The sequence below is a fragment of the Miniopterus natalensis genome, chromosome X, assembly GCF_054644295.1.
Source record: "Miniopterus natalensis isolate mMinNat1 chromosome X, mMinNat1.hap1, whole genome shotgun sequence".
Classification (NCBI taxonomy): Eukaryota; Metazoa; Chordata; class Mammalia; order Chiroptera; family Miniopteridae; genus Miniopterus; species Miniopterus natalensis.
The window spans coordinates 83,151,011-83,163,998 of NC_142103.1; the positions used below are offsets into that span (position 1 = coordinate 83,151,011).

At 37.6% G+C, this 12,988-nt stretch overlaps 1 protein-coding gene across 3 annotated transcripts in view; it reads left to right on the plus strand.

Moving 5' to 3' along the window:
- The first annotated feature begins 847 nt into the window (after positions 1 to 847).
- Positions 848 to 12,988, plus strand: part of LOC107524954 (X-linked retinitis pigmentosa GTPase regulator) — a 55,779-nt gene continuing 43,638 nt past the window's right edge. For all 3 annotated transcript variants that reach the window (XM_087829469.1, XM_016197022.2, XM_016197023.2), the window contains exons 1-7: positions 848 to 1,056; positions 2,715 to 2,840; positions 3,266 to 3,358; positions 4,959 to 5,021; positions 7,002 to 7,160; positions 9,535 to 9,684; positions 11,304 to 11,462. In XM_087829469.1, coding sequence (XP_087685595.1) covers positions 894 to 1,056; positions 2,715 to 2,840; positions 3,266 to 3,358; positions 4,959 to 5,021; positions 7,002 to 7,160; positions 9,535 to 9,684; positions 11,304 to 11,462 — 913 coding nt within the window. In that variant the 5' untranslated portion in view covers positions 848 to 893. The remainder of the gene's footprint in view (positions 1,057 to 2,714; positions 2,841 to 3,265; positions 3,359 to 4,958; positions 5,022 to 7,001; positions 7,161 to 9,534; positions 9,685 to 11,303; positions 11,463 to 12,988) is intronic.

Below are 12,988 nucleotides of genomic sequence, written 5' to 3' on the forward strand. Positions count from 1 at the left end.
AACGATCCTTGAATCCAACTTTGTCTAATTCTAGAGCCCATGCCCAAAACTACCACAAATACATAAATCTACCCATCCTGGAAGATGGCTTTTATTCTGTTTTATGATGGCCAAGTTTTAATGCACAAGAAACTAAGGTTTGACTGAAGAAAAATATAACATCTCTGGACAAATTCTAGAGCAATGATGTTCTGCAGTTGGTGAAATTTCTTTGAACCTATTCCTGCCACAAATTGTACACTTCAGCCTTCTCCTGTTGGAGGACACAGTGGGGCCATTCAGCATACAGGCTGGACTGGCTAAACTGAACCCCAGCTCTCCCTCATATGATCTTCATATCTGTAAACAGGAGTATCATTAACTGCGATACAGGGCTGAGGTAGGGCTGACTTATTCAAGAAAGATTTAATTAGCATCTAGTATATGTCAGGTTTGGGGACAAATGCGATTCAGGATGTTTAGCCTATTTCATTTAGTTAGAAATGGTCACCATTACCGGTATTACTACAGTTGTGCGCCCACGTTTGCTTGTGCCACAGAGCTTGAGTGACAGCACGTGATATTTGTGACCTCTGTCACTATCCCGGCATGATCCCTGTGAGTCCAGGACCTCAACCGGAGTTGAGCATGGTGAGCACTCCCAGGCATCACTGCGCAGCGTGGTCGCCCCTCCCCTCAGGGCCACCAGAGGGCGCGCGGGCTCTTCTGACAAGCCGCTGCGCCTGCGCCTGCGTCTGCGCCTGCGCCTGCGCCCCAACCGCCGCCCGCCACCGCTCCCCTCCAAGCGGCTCCCGCCCCGCCTGGCCCCGCCCCGTGTCGCCTCGCGCCTCAACGCTCCTCCTCGGTTGCCCTAGGTTGCTGTTTGTTGACTTCCTGGAACGCGGTAGCCTCTGATGCCCAGAGTGTCGCCATGGAAGCCCGAGGGGCTTCGGCGGCCTCAGTCCAGGCTGGGGTACTACATTAGGCCCAACCGAGTCGCCCCCGCCATCTTCCCGGCCCAGACACGGATTCCCCGAAGCGCTCTCGGCATGGGGGAACCTGAGGACGTCGTGCCCGGTGAGTCGAGTCCGCCTTGGTGGCGACGGGCCCAGGGGGAGGGTCCGCGGGCGGGCGGGAGGCTAGGCCCCGCCTCCGGACCGGCCCAGTCTGGCAACTGTTCGGAGCCGCGGCCGCCTGGCTGGGGCCGGAGCTGCAGCCGCGCCCCCTAGAGCGGCAGAGGAGCGAGGAAAGGAAGGGAGGGACTGAGGGGAAACCACGGATTAGGGGTGTCTGTCCTTTTTGTTCTGTTTAAATACGCTTTCTGTGAGTTTCTCGAAGTTAAGGGCAGTTTTTACCTCACTGTAAACTTCCCAGAGTACCTCCTTCTAGGTCCCCAGGATCTAGTTTATGTATTGAATACCTCGGAGAGTAGGTGGTGAGGGGGCGCGAGGTAAAAGAGGATGGGAAAATGACTTAGAAAGGGGTGAAGGGGGAGCCCTTAGCGAGTGGTGTGTTTTTTAAGACTTTTCCCGCTGAGCCTTAAAGCACGTTTGACATTGTGACGACACACATACGTTACCTCATACATACTGGATAACAGAAATAGGCATTTCATGAAGAGCAGTACTTTAACCACTTGTGATGCACTCAGATCTTTTCTATAATACTTTTAAAATGCTCATCGTGACCCAATAAACTGATTTTTCTGACCACTAATTATTCATGACCAACAGTTTGAAGGAAAACACACTGGATTGGAGCAGAATCATGCATTCACTGAAATAAGTATTGTGTTTTCTGCCATGCTCTTGACTAATATAATTTGATTCCTGTCCTCTCGGGGTTCACAGCTTAGTGAGGGATACAAGAAAGTAAACAAAATGACAATAGCTATACTGTTTGGCAGTAGATGGCCAGGGCGCCAGAGCAGAACCACCAAACTCTGACTTGGGGCCAGGGTATGGTGGAAGTTTTCCTGGGAAGCCAGAGCAGGAAAAAACTGCTAAAATTATTCATTCTAGGGAAACTCAGAGCCTATTCTAGAAACTGGCCTACCACATCTCAATTGTCAGTTAGAAATGACACGCCTCATAATCGTTCTCAAGTTTTCCAATTGTGTAGTCTCTTGTGCATTAATATTTATTAATACTTATGTTTACTACGTTTTCCTTTCTGGTACCCATTAGTTTCTTTATGTGTGATCATCTTCCTTGAGATTTACTCAAAAGCTGGATCTGGTCTCTTATTTGGGGTGTCCATGTGTCTTTAAATGATTATTGGTAACCAGTAGAGGTTTTTGTTCTTCAAAATGGTACTGGATCAAACATCCTGCATCCTGGTGATGCTAATGGTGAACTCAATATTGTCCTGTTTCTGTGTGGAGAAAAGCCCTCAGTCAAGGGCTAAACCATGAGGTGTTAACCAGAGTGAGTGGGTCCACCTGGTGACACCAGGCCTATACGTTATTGAGGACTGCCCTCCTTGTGATAGTATATGTCTTACTTTATACCAGTAAATGAATAATACGTATTTAATTTAGTAGATTTCATAAGTAAAATTAGAATGAAGTCTGAGGAGTAATACCGAATTAAGGTGGAGGAAGGAGGGTGTAAACAGTGCTATAGCAGAGGCAAAGTTATCATGAGACAAGGAATTTGAATAAATTATTGAAAAAATATTTTAGTAACAGGCAACATAGAAAAAGTTGTAAAATAGAAACTATCATATATTTGCAGATTCGGGTGCTGTATTTACATTTGGAAAAACTAAGTTTGCTGAAAATATTCCCAGCAAATTCTGGTTTAAAAATGATATACCTACATATCTTGCATGTGGAGATGAACATACTGCTGTTATTACTGGTTAGTATTAAAATCCTAAATATTATATATAGATGCGCTGTTTTAAATATTTTGAAATTGTATAGAAAGTGTTGTTTTTTTATTTTGCCAGATAATTCTTGACAAGTTGATTCATCAATTGTCTTTTAAATTTTAAGTTCCCTTAGTATATTGAAATATGATTTTCAATACACACAACTTTCTTAGAATAAGAAATAGTAAATCTATTTATATAAAATAAAAAACTGTTAGCATGTAATCTTAGAAACTCTTTTACACCCAACAGAATCTGGCTATACGTATATGGACAAGGTAACCTGTTTCAACATGGAAAACAATGACAACCTTTTAAGTGTAGCATTTTTATTTATTTGCTATGACTTCATCTCACACTACTTGATGTTGAAAATGCTTCAATTTATTATTTCTTCTTTCCTTTCCACTAGGAAATAATAAACTTTACATGTTTGGCAGTAACAACTGGGGCCAGTTAGGATTAGGATCAAAGTCAGCTGTTTGCAAACCAACATGTGTCAAAGGTTTGGGGTCTTTTCTTCTTTATCACTTTAAATACTTAACAAACCAAAGTACTTTTATATTGATTGTGTAGTCCTTTAATATATTATAAATAATAAAGCCTTTAGTTCTTTATTTTCTGATAGCTACTTGAGCATTATTGACATTTAACTTCATTTTTATATGTTAGGGTCTAAAAATGACAGTGATTTTAAACCCAGATGTCACAAAGAAAGTAATGATTCTACTATATTGCATTTGAACATCCTTTCCCCACTTATTTTTAAATGTACTTAAATATTACTATTTTATATACAAAGAGCAAAAATGTAATGTTAGAATTTTGGGCTCTGTCTCATTTATTAGATTTGAGGACATCATGTAGTTTCTGGTTTTATAAAACACACTTTACTCTGCTGTATTTAGTGAACAGATGTACTAAACAAAACATCAAGACTAGGGGTTGATTAGTACTAATGTTCTTACAAGAACAGGACAAAATATTTTCAATCAGGACTGTTGCAGAAAATAGGGGGCTTATAGTACCTTTACAAAGTTTTTCACTGTATGTGCAAAACTTCTGTTGAGGTATAACCTGGGAACATCAACTAAACTTGAATGGTGATGGAGATTCCTTGAGATGTGACAGGAGGAGCATTCTTTATCTTCTCAGCCAAATTTTTAATTTTAGCTCAAAATTTCAGTGCAATTTATAGATGGTGTTATAGAACTTTTAAAGTATTCCACTTGGTCAAAAAGTATTTACTGGGCACAATCTGCTAAACCTTTGGGTATATTCACGGTGCCTATGGCTCTTACTATCTAATAGACAAGCTAACAGTAGTGTCTAGACCAGGAGTGGGGAACCTTTTTTCTGCCAAGGGCCATTTGGATATTTATAACATAATTTGCGGGCCATACAAAATTATCAATTTAAAAATTAGCTATGAAAAAAAGCTCCTAGATTTATTAAATTTAGAGTTCCTCCTTCAGTTGGCTTGGCATGGCCAGACCTAATGATTTTCCTGGCTGTATACTGCGCTACGGCCAGATGGTCCCCACCCCTGATCTAGATTTTTAGATCCTTGATATTAGGGACTCTATCTTAGTGATCTTTGCAGCCATTTTGCATTTAAGATATGTTCTATAAAGGTTTTTTTGAATGTGTGAATGAATGAAGAACTTTAACAAAGGTATATACCTATGAATAGTGGACTTACAGTGTTTCATTGAGTGAGGTAGAAGGTGAAATTGATGGTGATGGCAGATTAGGTAAAGGATCAGGTTGGTATCAAGGCAGCATAACAGAATGCAGTGGATCTCAGCACATATTACTTACCTGTGGAGTTTTTAAAAATATATAGACGCCTACACCTTAGCTCAGACTTACTAACTCAGAGTATTCAGGGGTAGTGCTGAGCTCTGTGTATTTTTCTCAGAGATCCCCTGGTCATTTTGATGCACAGCTAGTTCTGAAAACTTTTAGTTTAGTAATTAAGAACATTGACCTTGCCATCAGATAGGCCTGGGTTTAAATGTCTGTTCTACTACTTTATTTACCATTTGACCTATATTATTTATCATTTTCATAATCATTTCATATTTTAATTGTCATATTTTTAGCTTTAAAACCTGAAAAGGTGAAACTTGTTGCCTGTGGACGGAACCACACCCTAGTTTCAACAGGTATGGTATTCAATCTGTATGACTTCCTGCCCAATTTGAGGAATGAGGTCTTGTTCCAGTACATTTGTGAGTTTGTAAAATTAATAGAATTGATACCTTGGCAACAAACAGTAAGATTAGGATTTTTTAAAATGTAAGTGGTTAGTACACTTGTTTGCCTTTGAAAATATGCAAATAAGGGGTAAATGGCTGAAGAAAAAGATTGTTTCCTTGGATTATGTCAAGGGGCAGCACCTCCTTATCCGTGTGCACATCTCAGGGGCTGCTTGTTCCTGTTCTTGCTCCTATTATTTTCTCAGGTGAGTGGGAGCCATCCGCACCCTCACATCAACCCCTATTGATGTGAGTCAGAACAATTTCTATCAAAATCCAAACAGACTCTGTGTGTGTGTGTGTGTGTGTGTGTGTGTGTGTGTGTCTAGAATTGTCAAAACAATTTTGAAAAGAACAAAATTGGAGGACTAGCACTACCTGATTTCAGGACCTACTGCAAAGCTACAGTAATCAAGAGAGTGTGCTATTAGCCAAAAGATAGACAAAAATTAATGGAACATAATCCAGAAATAGATCCACATGAATATGCCCAACTAATGTTTGCCAGAGGTGCCAAGGCAATTCAATGAAGAAAAGGTAGTCTTCTCAACAAATGCTGCTGGAACACTTAGACATACAGGCCTTGGCCATTCAGTCCTTCCTACCTCCTTTCCCTTCCACACAGCTTCTGTCTTTAGGCTATTCTCACTACCTTGGCTGCTCACCTCTCTGCCCTATTCATACTTTTCCCTTGCTGAAATGTCTTTTCTTTCTCAGATTCTTTTAAGATGCAGTATTAGTTTTACTTCTTCCGTGGAGCTTTTGGTGACTATTCAACTTTTTACTCATGTGGTTCTCTGAACTATGCTAAGCATTTCACCAACTCTGGTTCACTCCATACATGTAAATTGTGTGGTCTAATTCCATGTGGCCTTGTAGTATCTTCCATTTGAGGGCCAGTCTTGTCTCCTCAATTACATTTCATTTTAAAAAGTCTCAATTTTTACTGATTCGGGCTGATTTTGCCCTCAGTTTCCCCTATTATTTAGTGAGGCTTTAACTTCATGTGCATTTTTATGATGGATATCACTAATTTTTAATATGTATATGTTTCAAAAAATCTTTATTACTTCAGAGCTTATTGGCAATGTTTATTATGTAGGCATGATATACTTCTTATTTAATTAATAAAGTAACTAAAAAATGTTTATAGTGCTTCTGATGAGCCAAATGCTGTTCTAAGAATTTTATAAATGTTAATTAATTTAAACTTTATAACAGCTCTATGAAGTAGGCGCTGTTACTATCCCTGTTTTACAGATGAGGAAAAGGAGACACGGATAGGTTAAGTACAGCTTGCCCAAGGGCTCACAGCTGATAAGCAACTCAGAATTTGCACCCAGGAAATATGGCTCTTGGGTCCTTTCTCCTAAACACAATGCTATATACTGCCTTTCTAGTTAGCTATAAAATTAAAAGAAATATACAACATAGACTTTTTAGGTTTCTAATTATATTCTTCTTGGATTTGCCACATTTTACTTATTTGTTACCTATTAAATCTTAGCTTTAATGGGTATGGAAGTTAAAATTAATGAACCATATATTTTTTAAATAGTTTGATTTAGGTTGTAAACTAATTTGGAAATTCCTCTTTTCTGCTCTGAGTTAATAAAGTCCTGCATTAGTAAGAAAATACATTCCACACATTCTATGCATTTCAGTTGCTACTGGGACTCTGGAATGATTTGTAAAATCTCACAAAAATGTATAGCCTTACTTGTTTTGCTTCATTTTTGACAATGAAATGTAGTTGTGCACCAAATTACAGGATAATATCAGCTCTCAGTTTTCTTCACTATTAATCGAGAAACTCTCTGGTATACACTAGCCTGTTTCAGAAAGATGATGGCTGTAGTATACTGATGTTTTCTTTTCTATGTGCAGAAGGGGGCAAAGTATATGCAGTTGGAGGAAATAATGAAGGCCAGCTAGGACTTGGTGACGCTGAAGATAGAAACACTTTTCATCTAATTGAGTTTTTTACATCCCAGTATCAGCTTAAACAGCTCTCTGCTGGATCTAACACTTCAGCTGCACTAACTGGTGAGACGTTTTTCCATTTCAAGCTGGGGCACATCCCTTTCCTTTAGGCTAGGATATACCAACTCAGTAAACTGAAGACAGCGTTGACATTTTCTTTCATTGATGATGTGTTTTCAGAAGGCATTTAAAATAGAACTTTAAACCTTGACATATGTTACAATTTTATGCTTATTTAGCATTAGATGTCAACATACATTTTGAAGATAATTGTTAAACACAATTTTAGCTATGTTGTCCTTTTATTCATGTGACATTTTTAAATATTATCTTTATTATAGGTTCTGAAAATTATACTTACAGATTTAATGAAGTTGCTATCAGAAACATCATAGTCTGTTTGATATATGTTGTTAAAATACAGTTTGTAATGGTCATAGTATCTCTGCCTCCTTATCAAAAGCCTGTATGAGGAACTTCTTTAAAATTTGGAGCCAAGATAAACCTGGTTCACTGAAGAAGCTGCTGGTGTGCTTCTTTGTCACAGTCTGGAGAACTCTGTAACTTATGGTGTTGCTCTGGCTGTCAGGAGAGCCAGAGTCAGCCCTGAGGCTCCATTCTTCAGTTCTGTCAGCAGTACAGTTAGCATTTTGACATCCTTCTCTTGATTCTTATTTTCAATTTTTCTTTTATTTGCCTTATTATTAAATCACTTCAAAGATTAATTTTTAAATTAATTAAGAGTTAAATAAGTCTTGATGATTTCTTTCTAAAATATGTTCCTCTTCTTTACAGCTGCATAGTATTCCATGGTGTAAATGTCCCACAGGTTTTTTATCCACTCATCTACTGATGGGCACTTGGGCTGTTTCCAGATCTTAGCTATTATTCACTGTGCTGCTATGAACATCGGGGTACATATATCCTTTCTGATGAATGTTTCAGGATTCTTAGGATACATTCCTAGGAGTGGAATCACTGGGTCAAAAGGCAGCTCCATTTTTAGTTTTTTGAGGAACATCCATACTGTTTCCCATAGTGGTTGCACAAGTCTGCATTCCCACCAGCAGTGTACTAGGGTTCCCCTTTCTCCACACCCTCGCCAGCACATGTCGTTTGTTGATTTGTTGATGGAGCCATTCTGACAGGTGTGAAGTGATACCTCATTGTGGTTTTAATTTGCGTCTCCCTGATGATTAGCGACGTTGAGCATTTTCTCATGTGTCTCTTGGCCATTTGTATGTCCTCTTTGGAGAAGTGTCTACAGTATGGATGGACCTGGAGAATATTATGCTAAGTGAAATAAACCAGGCAGCGAAAGACAAATATCACATGATCTCACTTATACGTGGAATCTAAAGAACTTAATAAACTGATGAACAGAATAGATTCAATGACATGGAAGCATAGATGAGACTGATGAATGTCAGAGGGATGGAGGAGGGCGGGTGGGTGGAGGGGGAGAGAGTAACCAAAGAATTTGTGTGCATATATGCACAACCCAGGGACATGGACAGTGGTGGGGAGGGGAACTGGGGAGGGGGAGGGAACGGGGTGGAGCGGGTCATTGGGGAGAAAAAGGGACATCTGTAATATTTTAAACAATAATAAAATTTAAAATTAATTAATTAATTAATTAATAATAATAAAAATAAAATATGTTCCTAGTTTAGCTTTTCCTGACATCAAATCCCTTATCAGAAGGAATGTAAGTTAACCTGTATTTGAGATGCTATGTATGCTAATATATCTCCTGATTCTTTGAAGCTGGATTATATGTTTTCAAGTGTAAATTGAAAAAGTAGTTAGAGAAATATATTTATTTTATTTTTTTCTTTCTTTAAAGTGTCATTTCCACAGTGTTTTCAGAGCCAGGTCTTCTAGGCTTTTTTGACCTGGGACTTGCCCAGGAGATGATGTCCAGTGTGACTCGTGCTGTCATTTAGTTCACTTGTAGGTAGGCTGCTCAAAAGGAAACTATTTTGTGTTTAGAGACATTAAAATAAGAAAAGGTTATTATAGGAAAGGACATTCTGTCTTTGCTATTAAGATAAAAATTTAAAATAAAATAAATATATATATATATATAAATATTAAAAAATAAACGATGAAATGCTTAATCAAAAGGGAAACAGAACTTAAAATTTTGGAAAATTTTCAGCCTATTCATATTGCAAAAAAAAAAAAAAGATAAAAATATGGACATGACTGAAGTGATTTACATCAGGTTATTCTCTGTCCTTTATCATTATAGGAGCATTGTATACTAGAAATTGAACTGTTAAGTAGCTAACTAGTCTAAATGTCTTAGGAGTACTTTTATTTCAAGATACATAATTTTTCTAAATTAAAAAATAAACGGGCTGTTGGAAATACAACAACTTCATAGACCTGCCACTTTTTAAAAACTTTTTTCCTCCTTGTGTGTTCTTTATAGATGATGGAAAACTTTTTATGTGGGGAGAAAATTCTGAAGGGCAGATTGGCTTAAATAATGTATCTAATGTGTATATTCCTCATGAAGTGACTGTTGGAAAACCTATTGCCTGGATCTCTTGTGGATATTACCATTCAGCTTTTGTAACAAGTAAGACAGAACATTTTGAATTCATGTTATCTCCCATTTTTAAGTTAATAGTTAATAATAAAATGATATAGCATTCTACAGTTCCATAGAAATAATGCCATGGTAGTCCATGTAATGAAATAATTTTGGTCTGTTTTATTTTATATATATTTTAAAATATATTTTTATTGATTTCAGAGAGAGGAAGGGAGAGGGAGAGAGATAGAAACATCAATGATGAGAGTCATTGATCAGCTGCCTCCTGCATGCCCCCCTTGCTGGGGATTGAGCCGGCAGCCCGGGCATGTGCCCTGACTGGGAATCGAACCACAATCTCCTGGATCGTAAGTCAGTGCTCAATCGCTGAGCCACACAAGCCGGGCTTGATCCATTTTAAAACTGTTTCTTCATTTCCATAATGAGAATTTATAATTTCAAACTCTCTCTAACTTGTTAACTTTTTTAAAAAGATATATCTTTATTGATCTTAGAGAGAGGAAAGGAGAGGGAGAGAGAGAGAGATAGAAACATCAATGATGAGAGAGTCATTGATAGGCTGCCTCCTGCATGCCCCCAACTGGGGATCGAGCCTGCAACCTGGGCATGTGCCCTGACCAGGAATCGAATCTCGATCTCCTGGATCCTAGGTTGATGCTCAACTGCTGAGCCACGCCAGCCAGGCAGGGGACCTGAGTTTCAAATGCTGTGGCCAGTTGCTAGCAGGATGTGCATGCAAGACCAGTGTACATAACAAATCAATCACTGACATAAAGAACTCTTCAAGGGCTGTATTCCCTGGGGGGGGGTTGGTCAGTAGTCAATCATGGTTTTCTTGGAGAAATGCAATTAATAAGCAACAAAACCTGCTATTACCTCTTTCCTCACACAAATGGTGATATGTCCTGTGTCATTCTTTAGATTAGAGTATATATTTACTAAGGTTTTAAAATTCCTACTTTATAAAACTCAGTTCAGTTCATAGACATGAACAAAATAAATTCTTACTTTCAATAAGTTCATAGTCATAGTGCAGTAAGTATAACAACAGAAGCACGTCAGCAGTGTTGGTATTGACAAGGCAGTGATTAAGTGTAAGGTGCTCCTTGATAAGAGTCTGGAGGAAGTACCATCTAACAGTAAAATCTGTTATCTTAAGATTCATACAACATATTTACTCACATAAATGAGTTTTCTGAAACAAATTTCATAAGAGCAGTTATTCATTTATTCAACAACTATTCAATAAATGCTCAGTATACTAGACACTGCTAGGTTTTTGGAATACCTTAATGAGCAAAACAAAATCTGTGTTCTTATGGGGGCTTAATGGCTAGTCCTGCTTTATTAAAAGGAAATAGAAGCAAGATAGTCTTTTTTTTATTAAACAGCTAAAATAATTTTCTAGTTGTTTCTTAGGAGTGATGGTTGTGAATTTTTCGTGAAGATTTTGGACTAGAATAATCGAAGGGATAATCTGGCTTTATTTCCTCACCATATAGTAAAAATATCATAATTTAATATCAAATTTATTAAGTTGCCATTTTCTAAATTTTTAATTGAACATGAGAACATGTACTAAAAAGACCAGTATCTTGTCCATATTTATGTCATCATTGATCACTGTTCTTTTCCTTTAATAGTGGAGGGAGAACTGTATACATTTGGAGAACCTGAGTATGGGAAGTTAGGTCTTCCCAAACAGCTACTGATAAATCACAAAGTGCCCCAGCTGGTGCCTGGAATTCCCGAGAAAGTGATCCAAGTAGCTTGTGGTGGAGGGCACACAGTGGTTCTCACAGGTAAGTGTGGACCGTATTGCTCTGTTTCTTGCTTTCTTTGGTGGCTAATGAAAAAAAAAATTATATTCCTTTTTTTATTGTGGTAAGATCACTTATCATTTGTTTTACCCTCTTAAGTGATTTTTAATTGTACAATACAGTATTATCTATAGGCACAATGTTGCATGGTGAGTCACTTGAACTTACCTTGCATGGCTGAAACTTTTTTTTTTTTAATGTATCTTTATTGGTTTCAGAGAGAAGAGAGAGGGAGAGAGAGTTGAAACATCAGTGATGATAGAGTCATCATTGATCGGCTGCCTCCTGCCTGCTCCGGACTGGGGGACTGGTGATCGAGCCCACAACCCAGGCATGTGCCCTGACTGGGAATCAAACCTGGATCTCCTGTATCCTAGGTCAATGCTCAACTGCTGAGCCATGCCCGGCTGGGCAGCAAGGCTGAAACTTTTATACCATTGATTAGCAGCTCTCTTCCCACCCCTCCCAGCTCCTGGCAACCACCACGCTAGTTTCTGCTATTTTAGATAGCTTATATAAATTGACCTTGAGTCTTTTTCTATTAAGATTTTCACCTTTTATTCCTGTATACATTTCTGGCCTATGGAAGAATTTCTTAAGGAGAAAAAAATGAATCTTGTTGAATTGTTTTTGCCTACATAATTGATATTTTCATGGTCTTAACACCTTTAATGGCAGGAAATGACACTGTATTTAGCTCATTTTTCAGGACAAACTGTTTTCCATATGTGTATGGAAATATATATATTTTGCATATATACGTGTATATATATTCCATATTTTTCTAAAATTGATACTTTTTCTGAAATATTTTCTTTTGGAGAAGCTCCCTTTTCATGTTATTTTCTACAGTCATTGATACTTGTTTTCTTTGTGGCATACACCATGTATAACTTGGTGATTTCTTTATGATTTTTATGTTCTGTTATAGTAATTCATTAAAAAGTGTTAAGATTTTCAATTACAGATAATAAAAGAAAGTTAGAACCTTCATAGTAATATTGTTTTGGGCTTCTGAATTTTGTATTTGGTATGACATGACATTTCTCAGGATTCTAGTTAATATATTAAGATATGCTTACTACTTAATAATATGTTTACTAAATTGCTGTTCCTAAATTTGTGAATTATCATTTTTTTAGTTAAAAAGAAATGCACAGTTTCTGAAATCACCGTTAATCTTCAGTAACCATAAGTTAGAAGTATTCTAGACAAGTTTTAAATAATATCCAATTCTCAGATGATATGCTTAATATTGCAAGGTGATGGAGCAATATTTTATCTTTAGATTTTCCTCTCTTACATAGCTTTTCCTTAACTTCTTTTTCTAGCCTCTGTCATGCTTATTAAGCTATGATTTACTAGAATTACAATTTCCAGATGGAATCTTTTTCAAAGTTAGAAATAATTTGTTTAAAGCTTTCACTCTAAATTTAGAAATATATTTTTAAAAATTTATCTTTATTGTTGAAAGTATTACAAATACCCCCCTTTTCCCCCCCATTGAT